This window comes from Ambystoma mexicanum, chromosome 2q (genome assembly GCF_040938575.1).
Source record: "Ambystoma mexicanum isolate Mex_15411 chromosome 2q, UKY_AmexF1_1, whole genome shotgun sequence".
NCBI classification, from domain to species: domain Eukaryota; kingdom Metazoa; phylum Chordata; class Amphibia; order Caudata; family Ambystomatidae; genus Ambystoma; species Ambystoma mexicanum.
Genome location: NC_090924.1, coordinates 192,259,251 through 192,279,147, shown reverse-complemented (window position 1 = coordinate 192,279,147; position 19,897 = coordinate 192,259,251). Strand labels below are relative to the sequence as shown.

Below are 19,897 nucleotides of genomic sequence, written 5' to 3'. Positions count from 1 at the left end.
TTTGCTATTTTCAATTGTGCACATGTGGAAGTGGCCTGATGCTTTATTGTTGATATAATTTCATTATATGGTGCAAAGTGTTGTAGCCAAGTGTTTGGTGGTATTGCGTGGCTGCATATCAAGAGGACCTGGTGTTTCTACTCCACTGAAAGGACTGACTCCTGCGGTCCCTTTAAACTTGTTGTCTATTGAAACACTTGCCAGCATGAAGCGTGTGCGCAAAGTGTTATAGCCAAGTGCTTGGTGGTACTGGCGTGGCTACATATCAAGAGGACCCAGTTTTTCTACCCCACTGAAAGGACTGACTGCTACGGTCTCTTTAAACTTGTTGTGCATCTATTTAGACACTTGGCAGCGCAAGGCCTGTGCGCGTAGTGTTGTAGCCAAGTGTTTGGTGGTCGGTGTGGGGTCGGCAGTCGCACGAGTAAGTCTGCTGTAAAGAGGTATGTTTCTAAAGATTAATAAGGATTGCGCCTTAGACAAGGTATAAATAGTACATCAAAGGTCTCAATTGCGTACTTAATGAACATCCCACCTAAGCTATGCGCGTATGTTGCAGAAAAATAACCGCCAATCAGCCGACTCCGGACTGTCCATCCTCACTAATTACGGCCATGGCACAAGATAAAAACGAGAGACCTGACAACGCCAAGGCCCTGTTAAAGGGTGGACATACGGAGGGTGCAGAACAAGCCAAAATCACTGGGTTATTTGCAACGAGGCAAGATAGAAGCACTGAAACTCTGTTGCCCCCTATGGGGATCAGTGCAGACAGAGATTGTGAAAGAAAATATAGAGGTGGCTAATAATTCATTATTAAACCTCTGCTACGATCTGAGATATGATTCTATGCGAATACCATCAAAACCGAAAAGTAATCAACCAGAGCACTGTGAAAACATAATTGACATGAACCTTTCCGCTTCGCCGGACCGGTTATTCTCTTCATTATTGAAAGAGCACAGGGACCTTAATATGACTGCAGTAAAAATAGTAGATATAATATTGGAAAACAGTTTGCCGCAAAATAATTCTCCCACATGTGCTCATTCGGATGAATTTGACAGTATCTCACAATCCGATTTGATCCAAACAGCGTGTGAGAATAGTTCTCCAGTTAGCACTTGTAACAACCAGAGTGCACTATCTATAATATTGATCCCCCCCCTGAACAAAAGTGAAAATGTTATTACATATGTGAGGCAAAAAAGAGCCTGAAGGAAGTGAAATAACAGGAGACAGGCTAAGAACAATGCTTGTAAGCATAAAGAACAGAAAAGTACATCAGCACTAGGTCGAAATATGATCCCATCCAGACAAGGTGCAACTTTGAGTACAGTCCTACTTGAGTTATAGCATTGGATTTGTCGCATCTAATGTTTTTGGAAGTTATATTGTTTAAGCTTCATGTAAAAGGTGTATGGTTTTTAAGGAACACAATAGTGCAAATGCAAAGAACAATGTTATGTAATATGCATAATATGATGTGTGATGCTTGGTCGGGTTGGGTATGGATGGGAGCGGTTATGAGTGCTTTTAATCCTTGTTGTGGATGGTGCTTATATACATGTTAGGAGCATTGTTGGCTGATGGTGAGTGTCCCTGGCTGACATGATAGGAGTATGCTTTGGCTGATGGGGATTGTGCCTAGCCGACATGTTTGACCTACCATATACTGAGATGGGTTGTGATTTCAGCAGTAATATTAAGTATGGTAGGGGTGCGTCTGTGGTAGGGGCGTACATGGGTTAACGGTATACGTTGGATTGTGGTGGTAGCGCCACCACTTCTGTGTGGAAGTGTCTCAATAATTCAGATGCATGGTGAGGCCACATATATTGGTGCATGGTGGTAGCGCCACCATTACAGTGAGGGCGTGAGTGTGATATAGTCATGCAGGGTCAATAGCTATTCTGAGGGGTAGTAACTCCATCCAGACAAGGTGCGACTTTGAGTACAGTCCTACTTGAGTTATAGCTATTGTGCTGGGTGGTAGCGCCCCCAGTTGGTTGGGGTGGGACCGTTATTATAGTCACACATGGGTAAAGAGGTATGTGTGCGGGTGGTAGCGCCCCCAGTGTTTGTAGGAGCATGTCTGTTGGTGATGGGCATGAAAGGTCACACATGTACTTCTATCTTGTGGTCTTGTACCACTAATGTTTTTCTTTTATTGCGTGCAGGCAGTTGTTCCTAGCTGCACTGCGTGCCTACTGAAGACTCGCACCATCTTTCAGGGTCCAGAGTGTGCATATATTTAGTTGTTCGTCTCAGTGTGCCTGGCCAGTGCACTGGGATAAGATTAGAGCCATGAGTGTTTGAGCACATGTAGTGTGCCTGCCCTGATCATACGAGTCTGTGTGGATGGGTTGTGTTGGTATGAGTGGAGGTGTGTCCCGTGGTGTTTTGCATGTTGTGATTAGTTGCAAGCAGGGGAGTTGTGTTGTGTGCAATGCCTAGTGTGTGCAGTGTGTTAATGTAAAGGGGGGGGGATGTGTTGTATATGTCTTGCCTGGCTGAGAAGGAATGTTGTGATGTCATGTGGAGTGTTGATGTATGAGTGTTGGAATGTGTGACTGAAGGTTCCAGCCCAGGTCATTTGGTGAACCCCCTGCCTGGGTGATGGGCTGCCAGTGTAAATGTCCTTCAATGTCCTTTATGTAACTTAAATGACTGCCTGTAAAGATACTTGTGAAGCTGTTAATAAACCTGGCAAGTCAATCATAAGAAGGTGTGTGAGTCACTTCGTAACAAATATAACTAGTCCTGTTAAGCTAACAGGTAGTTTGCATAATGACTCCCAATTAAGAGGCCCTTTCGACCAATGGTTCACCCTAACTAAAAATAAAAGGCCCCTGAGAAAAGGGCGGGGGGCGATAGTAACCAGACAGGGAAGGATTTCCCAAATGGAACTAGTCCAACAGCCAAGGATAAGGGACTGCTCAACCGAGAAATACATGGACAAACTTAAATGAAGAAAAGAATATAATAAATGGCACAAGGTCCCTGGGTCGGCCAGTTACCTGTGCAGAAGATAATGAACGACCATTAAATTCCCCCAATGAAAGCTCAGATATGCTCAGTAGAAGCAAGAACTTCGAACAGTACTTGGGAAAGGAGACTGGACTTGTCTGGTAGAGCATGGGTAATGTTCTAATCACATACACATACAGCCTCACCGAACTGGTAAAACCCAAGAGGAGCCTAGACAAGTCCAGGTTTGTCCTTTGAGTAAAGACGATCAACTGGGTAAAACCATAAAAATTGTGGAAATGTTTGCCACTAGGGATAGTCCCTTTCTAAACTGACAAGGGGTGCTGAATTTACTGCACCATGTTCCCCGTTTGACTGGGATTACATCTACAGACATTTTACTTGTGGAACTACCTGACTTACATAGTGCTGACAACTGGGCTATAAGTGGAATTTGTTTCCCTGATAATAACTGAACTAGTGGCTTTGTTGTCTGCTCCATTATTAAAACTGGGTTATGACTTCATAATAACTAAGAAGAAATGTATTCAGTGGGAAAATAATTGTGATATGAAGACTTCAAATATAGATAAGAGCGATAATTATGGTTTTATATCTGAGTCTGTTATATGCACATACTAACATTGTTAAGGGTAATTAAAATAACAAGGTTGTTGAACGGTGGACCACAGAAAGCTTGAGATGTTAATATGAATGATATGATGATTTAAATGAGTGTATATCTATTATCTCGTGGGCTACCAGAGTTTACAGGCTTTTACAAGTATGGAGGGAAGGGCAATTTTAACCGATAGTGAAATGTTTGCCTTTCAAGAGACTAACCTATGCAGCAATATTGTTAATGACAGTAGAACCATTATCCAACGGTTTGCAAGAACAACAGTTGTTGGCTGACCTTCAGGAGATTTGTGTATAGGGGTGAAGTCTAGACTTAAGATAGAGGAGTATTATAAATCTGGTTATTCCTTCTCAGCACCAAGTGCTTGTATAACAGGTGGGGAATTACCGGGGAGCCTATTAGTCATCAATGTATATGATCCTCCGGGAGGACTAAACACTGTTAGTATTATGAATTATGTTGAACGTACAATTGATTCTTGGTCTAGTGACCACACCAAAGCTGGAATATTAATAGTAAGAGATCTTAATGCATATCATCACCAAGCAGCTATAGAAGATATGCATAGTGATGATGAATCGAAAGGAAATCTTGACATGACCATTAACTACACAACTAGGGAGACAACCCAAAGTGAAAATGAAAAAAAATGGTTGGAATGGCTTTAAACTATTTGAACCCCATAAACACTGAAGTTGGAAATGGCTGCAACACCTGATATAATGGCAAGGCCTCCTCTCGAGTAGACTATATTCACAAATGGTATTATGAAGAGAAATATTCATCAACTATCTCATGTTCAGACTGCTTTAAGTGACCACAAGGGTTCTAAGTGATAATGTTGCGGCTGGAAATGCTGCAGCAGAATATGCTGCCATTTTAAATACATGTTTCCATGTATTTATATGCATGGGGGACCCGTTATCCCCTTAATATAGATCTATATACCATAACCCACCCCCCACATATAAAAGTGTTGGAAAATGCATTTTTAAAATTCTGCTTTTCCTGCTGCTGCTTTTTTGCATTAAGATGATCACTGGATATGACATCAAGATCCTGAAATTAGATCTAAGGGACAGAAATACTAACGACTAGTTGAAAAATGCCCAGAACCTATAGGTATCACTAGGGTGGAACAGGATCGAAGTTCTGACTTGAAAATAGTTACATTCAACCAGGTACTTGTTAAGTGCCCTTTGGTTACTAATGATATAACCCAAATGGGAAACTTAGAAATAGTAAACATCTTGGGTGATGTCCTGGTACAGGCCATGAAATCATCAGTAGTGTCAACCAATGGGAAACGTCACGACTATACAGGAAAGAAAACAAATATACAGGGGAGACATTCATAGAATAAAATGGTCTGTTGTGCTAAGTGGGGCAGATAAAATGAGGATGATCACAATTATTTGGAAACTATTAGGAAGAAACATGAAAATTATCTGAGATCGTATGACCAGGATGTCAGGAATGCCAATTGAAGATTACTGATCAATACATTTAGTTCTACAGACACTAAGACATTCTGGCTTTTCTACCGACAATATAGCTAGGAGAAGGATCCTAAATTGATTAATCCTATAGCTGCAAGAATTTGGCAGAGGCATATTAGCAAAGTGTATTATGGTGAGACTATCCTAAATTTAACAGAGAAATACATTGAACATAAATATGGATATAACTTCCCGTTTGATCTGGATGACGTTATGCAAGTCATTACCAGATTGAAAGACTCAACAGCGCCAGGCCCAAAAGGCCTGTCGAATGTAGTTATAAAACATGACCCATCTAGCTGGCCCCAATATTACTTAGATTATTCTTGTCTATCTGGGAGGATGGAAAAGTACCTTCAAGCTGGCGTGAAGCTTTATTTATACCTTTGCATAAAAAGGGGTCGCGACTCGACCCAGCACATTACTGTATGGTGACTATGACACCATTTTTGTCACCCTGCTATTAACTAAGATCAATGGCTGGACTGCACAAAACCGACTTTTGTCACACCAACAAACAAGTTTTAGATGTGGCCTGGGTACATTGGATAACATCTTGTCTTTGGATTACCTAACATCTGGAACAAGGGCCAGCAAGGGGAAAAAAACCTTACTTGTGCTACGTGGATTATTCCACTGCTTTCGACAGTGTCGATAGAGTGAGGCTTTGGTCGAGATTACAGAATTGGACAATATGTCCATATCCATTGCACTTTGTTAAAGCAACACGTACTGAGACCACAGTGTCAGTTTGCCTGGACACCGAGGGGAAGCCAACTAAAACATTCAGACAAATCTTTATCTGGCTGATATGGACGCAGCATTTAAGGACATACGTGGGTTTTCCCCCATGATTGGGAGTAACGAAATATGTTGGCAATGACTTGCATCGCTCACTAAAAGCACTGTATAATTATGCCACAGATAATAACATTGTGATACATTTAAATAAGGTGATGGCAATAGGTGTGCCTTTGCGTAGTAAACTCACGTTTTGTTTTGAAATTACTGGAGTGCCACTTGAAGTTGTATCTTCTTATGTATATCCTGGAATGACTATTTTTACAAACCCCTCACAAAAACAGTATGAGAAAACTGTGACTAGAAAGGTGATTAGTAAATTGAATATTACCAAGCATTTCCTTGCAAAAAGGGGTGTATTATACCAAGCATATTATACGGACTCGAGGTGCTCACTGAACGACATGTTCAACGGTTTGATAGGTTTGAGGGTAAACTGTGGAGGTCCATACTTAGATTACTAAGGTCGGTCCCTATTGGGGCCATTAGGTGTGAATTAGGCTTTACATCTCTAAATTCCCTCTGGAAAGTACAACAGTGTAAATTATATGTTAAACTTAAGCTGCAGAGCTTGACAGAAGATTTCATGCGGAGCCTGATAGAGGCTACCTGGTGAAGAAAAGTAATCCTCTAGTGAAAAATAATACCATAACCTCTGAAGTGCTCCTACACACCATCTGTCTGTAACCACACTTTGAGTACCCGGAACTGCAGGAAAATGTCTGCCTAAAGCTAAAAACTAAAGCAAGAGAAATGGACTTCTCATTGAATGTGGACTCACTTGGCTTAAAAAGGGATACAGACAATATGCCACTCAGGGTTTTAACCTACGGAGCAATAGTGAATACCTATTGAAATGTTGTAGCTATGACCCTAAGCGTTTTTATAATCTACCTAAGGTTTAATATATTACCATGCTATGAATACATTGGTGTCTGTGTTGGTACTCCTATTGAAGAAAGGAAATGAGTTCCATGTGTTAAAATCGTGGCAAAAATGGCTGTTTACACAAAGGATTGTGGCAAAAAGGCTGTGGTTTTGCCGCTGCAATCCATGTAATGGATGCAGGGGGACACCCCCAGAGCCATTATACCATTTATCGGGAGCGGGGGACACCTCCGCAGCCCCTGCTCCCCTTAAATGGTATAATGGTATAATGGGTACACCTTTACCGGGTGAAACCACAGACGACTTTTTTGCAGCAATTTTAATACTGCACACCAGGAAATGTAGATTTTGTAAACTACTTCTGGAGGGATCAAGGCCCCTATTGACGAGCTGCCCCATGCTGAGTCAATATTATCTAAAAGGTTATGCCAAACTGGTCAGTGGAATAACATCGATCTCGCATGATCAATTCTGGGCTGCAATATATTCTGCCAGATCTTTGGTTATAAATGGGGCAGCCTGTTATATCTGGGAAGGAGTGGTTTTACCATCATAAGCGTCTTTCTTCTTTTTATGTAGCTTGGTATTGACGGTTGATGATAACATCAATTTATATCTTGGGATACACCTGCTTAATGAGGGGGTTGATTGAAAATTTGAAATATGTGTATGAAATATTAGGAATATGCAGATTTAATTTATGGATTGAATATTTTGAATAAGGACGAGTGTACCTCTTTGTTTTATATCTTCTTTATTGTATGTACTGAATGAATTGTAATGTATGCATCGAATGTATTGTTTTAATTGTATTGATAACTGTTGTAATTGTGAAAAAGGTTTATATTGGTAACAATAAGCATGTAAATACATTTTAAAAAGGATAATATGGCACCTTCCTTTTCATTTGAACATTAGGCATACCTGCCTAAATTGATGGCTATGTCTGTTTTCGACACTTATGAACATTAAACATTCACCATATTTTTCCATTGCTCAGTTTTAGGGATATTTGCAGCTACGGCAGTGGTAATACTCGGTGGAGTGCTGGTTTCGAAGAAGCTGCACTTTAAACTTCTCTATAGCATCTTGAGGTGCCCACTAAGTTTCTTCGAGAGGACTCCAAGCGGCAACTTGACGAACCGTTTTGCCAAAGAGATGGACACAGTAGACAACATCATCCCACATATGCTCATGATGACCATAATGATGTTCCTGAATATTGCAGAAATCCTTCTCATCATTGCAGTAGCCACTCCACTCGCAGCGTTAGCATTCTTACCTTTTGGCCTGCTGTACTTCTTTCTGCAAGTGAGTGATGTTCATCTTACTAAACAACTGCAAAAATGGTACACATCTCAACCTGTAACATACAAATTCCTCTCGGCGAAACACGCATGTTCTTATCTGAAACGTCATTTGGTATGTCATGGTTTGTAGCAGTACTAAAAGTTGTGGGCACAAAAATTGATAATACCCCTTTCTGGGCGCTGGTGGCAATGCTCGTAGGCCCAAATTTCACAGGTTGTATAGCACTCATATTTACTGAGTGGGAATCTCACTGTTGGGAGCACTCTCCTATTTGCAAACTTGCAGTGTTGTGATGTGCCTCTGTGTGTGTTTGTGTGTGTGTGTGTGTGTGTGTGTGTGTACGCGTGCGCGTCATGTATTTTTAAGGAAGGGAGATGTGTTGTATAGTGCTTGTAAGTGCTTGTGGAAGTCTGTGATGTCTTGTGGAATGTTATGTTGTAGATGTGAGAGTGTTGTGCTGGGACTTCCAAGCCCAGGCAGTTGGAGAGTCCCTGCCTGGGTGATGGGTGACAGTGTTTATGTTGTATGTAATTTATTTATGTAACTGTAACTGAAGAAGCTGTTAATACACCTGAAGCAACCTACAAGAAGCCTAGGATGGCGAAGAGGGTAAGGGGTGCGGGCTGGGGGGTGCAGAAAGAAGGAAGAGAACACACTGCCCCCCAGCAAGTAAGACCCATCACCCAGGAGGGGGGACTTTGGGCCCTGTAGACCAAGAGAGTCAAGGACAGGGGGAAGCATACCCCATCAGAGACTCGGGGCTATTTAAAAGGGATAGTATCCCAGAGAGAAATAAAGAGAATGCCTATGGTAGATAAAGAATGAGACTGTGCCCTTGTACCCCAGGTAAGACCCAGGGCTGACCAAAAAAAAAAAAAGAGTTGTTCCTAGTCCTGGGCAGAAAAGGGGAGGAGCGTAGGAGATTGGAGATGTTGATGTTAAATTGTCCGAGGGAGAATGTAGCTGGCTTTATGAGAACGGTAAAGCAGTTGCCTTCAAAGGGGAAATTGATGCAGTGTTTAACTGGAGAAGTGCAAGTGGTAGCTGGGCCATTCAACGACGGTGAGACAGCTGGAGCTTTGCAGTGCGTCGCTGCGGTCCTGTGTCTGGTGACGTCATGCTGCTAGCTGGGGGAAATGGTGAGATTTAGAATGCCCGATTAAAAAGTTCTCTTTAGTTCTCGTAAGGAGGACTGTTTGCATGGGCGTTTGAAGAAAAGCACCTTTTTGCATTATGATGTTTCCATGCTGTGCGTAAGGAAGAGGAAGCACTGTTATAGGGGGCCTGCGTAGGAACGCAGTAAGAGCCAACGGCCCGAGGTGTTTAGGTTACCTCCTGCATGGAGCGCGATAATACGGAGGTTGTGGTGCGGTGCAAAGGAGAAATAAAGATAACATATTGAAACGACGTCTGCATTGAGGGATGCCGACAAGATTACGGCGGACAGAGATTAAACCAGGTATAGGGAAACAAAATGTTTGAAATGGATCAAGGGCGTCAGTAAAGCACCCATCATCGTGGTTGCATGATGAGGTACTTTGAACTGGAGGTTTGGAAGTATTCAGAGGAAGCTCATTGTGTATGCTAATAGAGATGCACCCAGAAAAGTTTTTTTAGGCACAAGGCTGCAGGAGATAATGCAACCTAATGTAAATGCCAATTTCAGTATTTTATGGATGCGGTGCCGTGTTGTTGGGGAGAGTATTTTACGGCTGCAATAGAAGATTGTGATATTGTATTTATACAGCATTTCAGAATGGATGAGTATGCTGTTATGTGGTGTAAGTGTGGGAGTGGATAGTAATGGTAGCGGTTGAGCGGCATGATAGAAGAGAGGTGATGGAAATATTTCGCTGCAATGTAGAATCTAACCTTTTGAGGATTTGCAGCATGAGGTTGCGGGAACGCATCATGGACTTTTGGAGAAATGGAAGTGCCGGTTAGAGTCATGGACTGGCTATGGACTTTTAGGTAAAATAGTTATAAAGTTGTGCAGAGATGTATATGGTTAATATAAGATATAACCATGGATATAACCAAAGTTTGAGGTTTTACACATTTAGGTTGGTTTAATCCCACACGGATTTTAGGTTTGTTTAAAAACTTTGAAAAATGATTTGAAAGTTTTCACATACTCTAATGTATGTTTTGCAAAGGTTAGAGTGGTCAGGAGTGTGGTTAGTCTGAGTGGTGTGTGAGTGAGTCACGCCAGGTCAGTAAGAGTGGTGTGTGTGAGGTCACGCCAGGTTAGTTTGAATGGTGTGTGTGAGCCACGCCAGATCAGTATGAGGGGTGTGTGTGAATCACACCGTGTCAGTCTGAGTGGTGTGTATGTATGAGTCATGCCAGGTCAATAAGGGTGGTGTGTGTGAGGTCACTCCAGGTTGGTAAGAGAGGTGGGTGTGAATTACAGCGAGTAAGTCTGAGTGGTGTGTGTGAGTCACGCTAGGTGAGTAAGAGTGGTGTGTCTGGTCCCGGAGGTTTTACACATTTAGGTTGGTTTAATCCCACACGGATTTTAGGTTTGTTTAAAAACTTTGAAAAATGATTTGAAAGTTTTCACATACTCTAATGTATGTTTTGCAAAGGTTAGAGTGGTCAGGAGTGTGGTTAGTCTGAGTGGTGTGTGAGTGAGTCACGCCAGGTCAGTAAGAGTGGTGTGTGTGAGGTCACGCCAGGTTAGTTTGAATGGTGTGTGTGAGCCACGCCAGATCAGTATGAGGGGTGTGTGTGAATCACACCGTGTCAGTCTGAGTGGTGTGTATGTATGAGTCATGCCAGGTCAATAAGGGTGGTGTGTGTGAGGTCACTCCAGGTTGGTAAGAGAGGTGGGTGTGAATTACAGCGAGTAAGTCTGAGTGGTGTGTGTGAGTCACGCTAGGTGAGTAAGAGTGGTGTGTCTGGTCCCGGAGGTTTTACACATTTAGGTTGGTTTAATCCCACACGGATTTTAGGTTTGTTTAAAAACTTTGAAAAATGATTTGAAAGTTTTCACATACTCTAATGTATGTTTTGCAAAGGTTAGAGTGGTCAGGAGTGTGGTTAGTCTGAGTGGTGTGTGAGTGAGTCACGCCAGGTTAATAAAAGTGGTGTGTGTGAATCATGCCGGGTTAGTCTGGGTGGTGTGTGTGAGTCACGCCAGGTTAGTAAAAGTGGTGTGTGTGCATCACAGCGGGTTAGTCTGAGTGGTGTGTGTGTGTGAGTCACACCATGTTAGTAGGAGTGGTGTGTTTGAACTCATGCCAGGTTAGTGAGAGTGATGTATATGAGTCACCCCAGGTTCTGTGCTGTTTTGGAGATACAGTTTGGGTAGAGAGGGAGGGACGCCTTCCGGGTTGTGCAACCTGAGTTAAAGGGGAGGAGGGACGCCTTCCCCAGTTTTTACAGAGTTGCCTACTCTCTAAACAAGGCGCTTTGAGTGTTGGATGAGTGTTGTGCTTCAGTATGGATGGGAGATGTGTTGTGGTGTGTCTGTGTGTGTGTGTGTCATGCATTTGCAAGGATGTGTTGTATAGTGCTTGTAAGTGCTTGCGGAAGTCTGCAATGTCATGTGGAATGTTATGTTGTAGATGTGAGAATCTTGTGGTGGGGGTAAAAAGCCCAGGCAGTTAGAGAGTCCCTGCCTGGATGATGGTTGCCAGTGTTTATGTTCTATGTAACTTATTTATGTAACTGTAGCTGAAGACGCTGTTAATAAACCTGAAGAAACCTACAAGAAGCCTAGAGGTCACTTCATTACATGCACATACACACATTTGCAAAAGCATATTACATTATCTTGTGTTCACACCCACCACCCTGTTTATCAGATTCGCCAAGTGCCTGGAGACCATGCAAATGGGAGTGGCGTACAGTATGAGTCCTAGTAAGAGACCATACCACGACGTCCTTTGCATCCCCTTTGATCTCTGGCTGGAGGGCAGCTTGCATTTCACAATTTTAAATCCAATGGCAGCACTTAGAAGCTAGAGGAATCAGGGAATTGGTAAAGTCCTTGAAAACTTCCCCAAGCCAAATCTGTCCCGTCAGGGGACTATCTATTGGTTGTCATGGCCATAAATGAAACAAATAATCGGAGGACTTCTCTCCATGGAATCATCCAGAAGGCCCCAATCACTGGGGATTACATTGTTGTAGTTAGCCATCACATACGTAAACGAGACACAGGTACAAAAGGAGCATCTTTATTCTTCAGTTAGAGGTGCAGGTATAATACAGCAGCTAATAGCATATGAAAGTACGGGACAATTACAGCGGCACCCTCACTATCAGTAAGCCTCTCCCAAATGTCACGGCACTGTACACAGGGGTCCTCTTATCGTACTCATAAAAATCACAATCGAAAAGGAGCACACACCGTGCAAGAAGCAACGCTGTTTATTACAGCTGGGTGAACACAAATCAAACAGGACAGTGGACAGGCACTGGTTGAGGAGAGTTGACAAAAGGGCACACTATGAACATCAGTTTCATAGGATGAGTATACACTGTTACAGTTAGAAAGGGGATGGCAACTGTAGACAGTAAAATGCAGTACCACCTAGATGTGGGTTACTTGGATGGAGGGAGAGACACCTTAATGGGATTACAACAGTAAATGCAGTAACACCTATATTTGGGACACCTGGATAGAGGGAGGTATGCCTAAATGGGGATACAACAGTAGACCGTAAAATGAAAACAAATTCCCGACAGCTGGAAGACTATAATTATTCAGAGCAGCAAGTCTTTAGACGCTTATCATCAACCAGTTACACTAGAAGTTGAACCTAAGCAGTTTGCTGGTGTCATTCTGAAACAATTGGAAGATTGGGTGATAGACTATTCTGTCTGACACTCAATTAGCTTTTAGACCAGGAACTGGTACAGAACAGTGTTTAAATCATGTTGAAAGTATGTATAGTGATGCGCTGCCAGATCTGAGGATGTCCCAGTATTATGTTTGCACTTTCTTTCTGACCCTGAATGCTTTGCCAAAAGGCACACATGGCTGTTAGGCCATTTTAGTGGTGATCGGTGCAGTAAGAAAATAGAAATATGTGCATGTATGTGTAAATAGGTGTGTGTGTGTGTCCGCGAGCGCGCGTGTAATTGCTGATAATTATCTTTACTCTGATTCCCCCCCTGTAGATGTCCCTATGATGTAATTTTGTAACTCATTATTAGTCCCTGCTGAGATGTCATGCATGTGCTCATGAACTGAATATTGGGGGTCTCTGAGTTAAATGGTCGTCAAGGTTTTTCTTGTGTTAAACTGAATCATCTTAACTCTGTCTTAACTAAGACTTTTTTACTGAATTTCAAGTTTACTGTTATTCTATACCTAGGCCTTCGTCAGGAACAACTGGTGGTGGTCTTAGTCCATGGCCACTGTACATGCTGCACCAATTATTAAAAAAGAGGGAAGGCCACTGGTCATGTTCTTTCACCAGGGCCATTGGACTCGGCTCAACGGCAGTGGCCCATATCTCCTTTCGTAGTAACTAACCAAATTCCAGCGGTCATAGTCGGCAGCCTCAGGGTCCACTGGCCATGGCTTTTAGCCAAGTCCAATGTACAAGTTGCAACAATTATTCAAAAAGACAGAGGGCTACTGACCATGGAGTTTGGCCACGGTCAGTGGCCTCGGCCAACTCGCCATGGCCCAAATACCCCTCACTAGTAAGCAACCAGATCCCACCTCAAAAAGACTATGGCCGAGGCCCTGAGGTCTGTAGGCTATTGGTCAATGCCCGCTTTTTCCCCACTCCTTTTATTCCCACGATTATTTATCAGGCTGACAATTTTTGGGTTCATCGATGCCTTCCTCGATACCCATAGCAATCTTTCTCAGTAATCATTCCTGCTGTAATTTTCGCCATAATGGGTAAACACAAAATAATTAAGTCTTTCCCATCCTCACTGCCACTTATCGTGTGTCCTTATCCGCTTTTCTAGGTACCACCACTCCCTCTCTGGCCCAAATGAGCTTTCCAACTCTCCCCTAAGTCTCCAACTGCACATGCAGTCTTTTTTCACCCTGCCTTCTATGTAGCCAGATATGAAACTATACATGTCCTGCCTCAAAATATAAGTTTGAGCATTTTTCTTTTTCTTCTCCCTTCAGAATAACTGTGGCAGTAGCACTCGCTTGCTGGAAAGCTTCACTGCTGCAGTGTACCATGAGAGATTTATGAATTTCTTTTGAGACGTGGGACGTCCCCTTCACTGTCGAATTTCTGAGAACTAATGGACAGATTTACACCAAACCAACAAAAGTCACATCTGCAACGTTTTGTGCCCAGTTGGGTTTTTATTTGGTGCAAATCCATCTAATGATTTTTGTACTACAGGTGTTCAGGGGAAGCATATTTTTTCAATGGGAAAATAAAAGTGAGACGGCCGAAGACTGTTTTCATAACAACTTTTGAGCTACTTAACAAACTTTCCCCACAATTACCAGTTTGGAGGAGCCCATGCCAAAGTTTGTGGGAACATTTAATCTAAATACGTCCAGCGGGTCAAAGGTCATTAGCAGTCGAATTTTTGTATTTGTATGTTTGGTAGTTTACGCCAAAACACTGTACAAACAATTACAAATGGTACACTTAAAAAAAATTGAGTATGGAAGACATTAGAGAGAGAGAAAATAGTTCTTCAGATGTGAGAAAAACACAGAGTAAAAAGTGAGAGAACAAAGAGAAAGCATGTTCCATAAATAGGGGCAAACGGGGAAAAGGAACGAAAATGGAAGGAAGCACAGGGATTGCGAGGAAGAGTAAGAAGAAATGGAGACTCAGAACGCGGAAATTAAGGGGGCGAATAAAAGGATATGAGCGAGGAAAGAAAGGGGTGCCAGATTATGAAGATTTGAAAACTAAGCAGAGAAAGTTCAAAAGCAAACAGAAGTTAAAAGAATGCCAGTGAAGAGAAGCAAGAGCAGGAGGGATAGAACCACGAGAGGGGAGAGAGAAAGGGAGACATAGAGAAGAGTTGTAGACTGTACTCAGCGGGGAAAGATGAGAGATGGGGAAACCGGCAAGAGGATTGGAGCAGTAGAAAAGACGAGAAAAGAGAAGTGAAGATACAAGAAGCCTGGTAGCATAAAACAAGTAAAAGGGTCTAGCTTTTTTGATGTTAAAGAGATGGAAACAACAAGAGTAGGCGAGGGAGCAAATCTGGGAGGAAAAAGTAAGAGATGAGGCAAAATATATGCCAAAACTACAGGCAGATATTGAGATAGAGAGAATTAGGGGGAAATAAAGAAAATTGGGAGGGAAAAGGGGAGTGATAGTAGCGGCAGCAACGAAAAGAACCTCAGTCTTAGAAGGATTCAGATGATGAAAATGGTTGAGTATCCAGGACTGGATGGCCAGAAGACAGAAGAAGATTGTGAATAGAAGGGGTGAAAGCAGAGAAAGATAGAAAAAGTTCAGAATCGGCCACATAAAAATGACGAGAAAGACAATAAGAGAAATAGCAGAATTAAAAATAAACATTGAAGTTGCATAAATTCTGGAGGAGAAAGGTGTGAGAGGGGGAGGAGGAGAGGGAATAGCAGTAGGAAGAATGGAAAAAGATAGAAACGCATGGTCAGAGAAATGAATATGAAGAGCAGAAACAGAGGTCAGTGATAATGGAGAAGAAAAAAATAGGTCTAAATGCGAACCAATGATATGCAAGCGGGAGAGGGAACATAGGAAAGAGTGAGAATCAAGAAGAGATATGAAAAGAACAGAAGAGTGAGTAGATGAAAAACTTAGATTCAAGTCACGAAGTAGGAACAAAGGGGTGTCAGAGGGAAGAATAGAGGACAGAAGAGCATCAAGATCTTCACAAAAGGAAAAGGCAGGAGGATGATAGATCAGAAGAAAAGCAATAGGCGAAAGTTCAGAGTACTGATATTCAAATTTAGCAAAGTTGGTAGGATTATTCATAGATGTACAGAGAGTAAATGAGGAGTTATAGAAAATTACCAATCCTGACCCCAGGGCACGACAATCGGGGGTGAGAGAGGGCAGTTAGAGAGGTTGTCAAAGCAGCAGGAATATCAGGGTTGGAGTTTCTGTAATGCAGAGAAAATGCAAATAGATGAGAAAATTGTGGAATGTACTTTATTACAGATAGAGCACACATTCCAGAGAGCAAGATTAACAGGGGTGGGGAGGGTGATCGGAAACAGGATGGTAAATACGATTAGCGGAGTGGAGGAATGAGAACTGCAACACAAAGGGATAGGAAAAGACACAACAAGCAAGAAAGTAATACATGTAAAGAAAATAGAATGAGTAGCTTAGAAAATAGATTAACTAACCAGCGCCAAGATGGCAACATTATAGGAAAAACCCTATGATGATGAGTGTTTAGACGCAAGGGAGACAGAAGTCGGACACATGTTAAAAACCCAGTTGGAAGAGCGCAGTGGAAGCAACAGGGATGAAGAACTGGGGAGAACATAATAATAGAAAGAGGGAAAGGCTAGTGCCGACAACAGAAGACAGTAAAGACTGCTCCCCTCTGCAGACAGGTTAATGCAAACAGGTTTTACCTTAAGTATAGGGTGGCGACTTATATCTATTTTCTTATATCTATAGGGGCGTACATTGCACCTATCGTAAATGTGAAACTATTTACCAGTGAGCGATATGCAAGTGCCCATCAGCCATAACTGTCAAAACGGATTTTGCCATGCCAGTGGTAACGGTGCGCTGTATACGTCAACATAACATAACATAATCTCTGCCGTGCAGAGGGGAGTGCAGGTCCTGGAAATTTGCCAGGCAACAAGGCGGGTGTCTTGGCACACATTTGTTAAGCATTAGTACTCGGATTCCCTTGTGGAGCAGGATGCCCGGTTTGGAAGGGTAGTCCTTGCTTCCGCCCTCCTTCAGGTTACATGCTACATTGGGAGTTTATCATAGATGAGGCATCAGAGGGAGAACGGAGTCCATTAGAAGAACAAATGACTTACCTCTTGGTAATGTTCTTTCTGATGGAAATTCCTCCCACTGATTCCTCATCGCCCTCCCTACCTGCCCCTCTTGCGGGAAGCAAGGACACCATCAGTTCTGCGGCCCCTCAGCTTCAGAGTGCTAGGGAAAAAGGGTGTAACTGAGGTCACTGGGTGCAGCATCGCTATATATACTGGCCCCAACATCATATACATTGCGTGGCACATAGAGGCGTCGGACAGAGCCAACGCGGAGCCCCGCTGCGCACCGTATAACATAGATGAGGAATCGGTGGGAGGAACATCCATCAGAAATCCGAGATGTAATTTGTTAATTGCCAACCCTGCTTGGGGGACATTCATCAATATCTATTAAAGTTGTCCATGGCGTACTTCGATTAGTTGTATGCTGTATCAACTCTTCTTCCCTATCAGCTTGGCTCTAGGCAGAAGAGATCCTCTGATAACACAACCATATTTGTGACAGAAGCCGCTCTGTTTGTAAACTATGCAGGAGATTCAAGCAGTCTGTCGCAGAGAGGCGCCCGTGCATGTGGCAGAAAAGACTCTGGTACCGGTACATCTCGGCACCCAGTTTGAGACCCAACGCACCCACAAGAACCCGCAGAGAGACTAGAGGTGGATCAGATTCTTAACATGCCCCTTCATGAAGCAAACAAGCTCCCTGCAGTGTAATAAAGGGACTAGAGTATTCGGATATTCCGTTCCCTCCACCATCATCAATTATGTCTCTAAAACACAGTGCAAACAGTAACCTGTGACTTTGGACTTTTATTAACACACCTCCTACAATAAACAGAGATTTGTTTCAGAACTGAGGATGACTCTTAGCTAACATTGAACCTCACCAAATTGCATATTGCAATCAGTGTCCCACATCCTGCCTTTTAAAAATCTCTGACTAACATCTCAAAATATGAAATCATCTTAATGCTTGCAGCCATGAATCAGATCCTACCTTTTACATGATCGAAATACTGTGCAAGTCACATTTACTGATGAAGGAATTGAGAAGCCCTTTCTGTGGTAAATCTTAAATTCCTCCCTTTTCAAATGTTTTGGTGACTATTGAAAGTGCTTGGGGCCATTGGTGGTCCTTCCTACCTCTGTACCCTACCCATGGTCCCTTCCTGGGTGTTTGGTTTTGTTCTCTTTTCTGGCCTTTCTTCCTAAAATGGTGTCCCATTTTCATCTGATTCAATAGCTTGTTCTCCATACATTTGTTAGAGCTCCCTCTCCTTCATACGACTTGACCTGTTTTCTTTATGTAGCTAGGGTGATCCCTATTTACTGTGATAGAACTGTGACCTTTCATTTTTCGGAGGCCTTTGTTGTAATTTCCGCGTCTGTCCTAAGCCTGTGGATGAGACAAACTCTAAATTTATAAACATCAGGTCACCTCACCCAAAGTAATCCAAAGTCGTTCCATTAATGGGATAGCTGCTTCCTGGGCTAAGCTACAGAGTGTTCCAATGGTCGAAATATGCAAAGATGCTACTTGGGAATCTTCATCCATATTCCTTAATCATTGCAGACTCTGGATTTCAGATTCACTTATGATGAATTTCGGTTTGGCAGTTTTCAGTTTGGATCACTGAAATCCGTTAGCTGTTTATTAAATAGGGGTGCTGCAGTATTTCAGTGGATTACTTAATGTAGTCATAATTTCACCAGATCTACTTTTTCTCTCTAGTGTCTTCTTATTACCCTTAACCTATACTGCAGCTTGCCTTTGCATCTGCTTACAGCTCAGTGTTTGTACAGAGGATTCCTCGGTGGAGATAGGAACTACTTACTGTCTGAAATGTATATACCTTTGATAGATGTCTCCGGAGTTGAGGATGCTTCACATGTTGGGACTTCAATGCAGTGTAATGAAGATAATAAATTATCTAAGCTTTTGTCAAAATCTACCAAACTGCCGTTTGTAAAAAATCAAAAGTAGGTTTCCTAACATCACGCGTAAAGCACATTATTTTCTTTTGTCTTACTTTCATAATTGTGAAAACATTGTTGATGCAGATGCAAGATTCAAAGTTAACTGTAACCATTAAGCCCTTATGCCTGTACAAGTAGTCTAAAGGCTCTTTACTTCCCCCCTTTGTTTCTATTGATGTGAGTTGAAGACCATTATTAGTTCAGACTCAATTCAGATTTGTAGTGATTGTGTGCTGCTTAAAAAGTATTTACCTGCTCCGTGAGAAAGTCCTTAGTCTGTCCCTTCATGTTAATGTTAAAGGTTTTTACACTGCGCACTGTTGCCACTGTGTAGTCTCTAGGCACTCAGGTGGATCTGTAATGCAAGGGGGGAGGGTGTGTGGTTAGTAGGATTGAGCGAGAAAAGAGAAAGAGAGCTGTGATGTGCTGTTGGCAGCTTCAGTTCGAAAACACTGTTCACTGAGCATAAATGCGATTTTCGGAAATTGGCCACAATGTGCTGTTTTGTGAGATTATGTGTGGTTTGTTTTGTTGTTTCGGTGTTGTGAAGTACGCATGGATTGTGGTGCTGTAGAAGGATGGTTGTGTTAAGTTCAGTGTTCGAGAGGTGTATGCAGAAGAGTGAATTATTAGTAAGGATTGTTGGTGAAGATCCATCTGAGCACATCACATTTCCCAACCCTTGAAATCCATTTAAGTGCTTTGTACACCCCTTTAAAATCCATCTAAATGCATCACACTATCTGTCAGTCTGTCATAAATCGGGTCGGCAACCAATCGTGGCAAACTAATTGGATGTTGCTGTGGAGACTTACAAATCGCTGCCGTCGCACTCCCTCAGCCAATGGAAAACTATTAACGTCACATGCTCAGGTGCTCGGAGGACGTTGCGTGTGACAT

The 19,897-nt window shown here is 42.5% G+C and overlaps 1 protein-coding gene across 2 annotated transcripts in view; it reads left to right on the top strand.

Moving 5' to 3' along the window:
• The window catches only part of LOC138569274 (multidrug resistance-associated protein 1-like), a 1,459,677-nt gene that overhangs the window by 1,064,429 nt on the left and 375,351 nt on the right, over positions 1 to 19,897 (top strand). For both annotated transcript variants that reach the window (XM_069647112.1, XM_069647111.1), the window contains exon 23: positions 7,799 to 8,109. In XM_069647112.1, the coding sequence (XP_069503213.1) occupies positions 7,799 to 8,109 (311 nt within the window). The remainder of the gene's footprint in view (positions 1 to 7,798; positions 8,110 to 19,897) is intronic.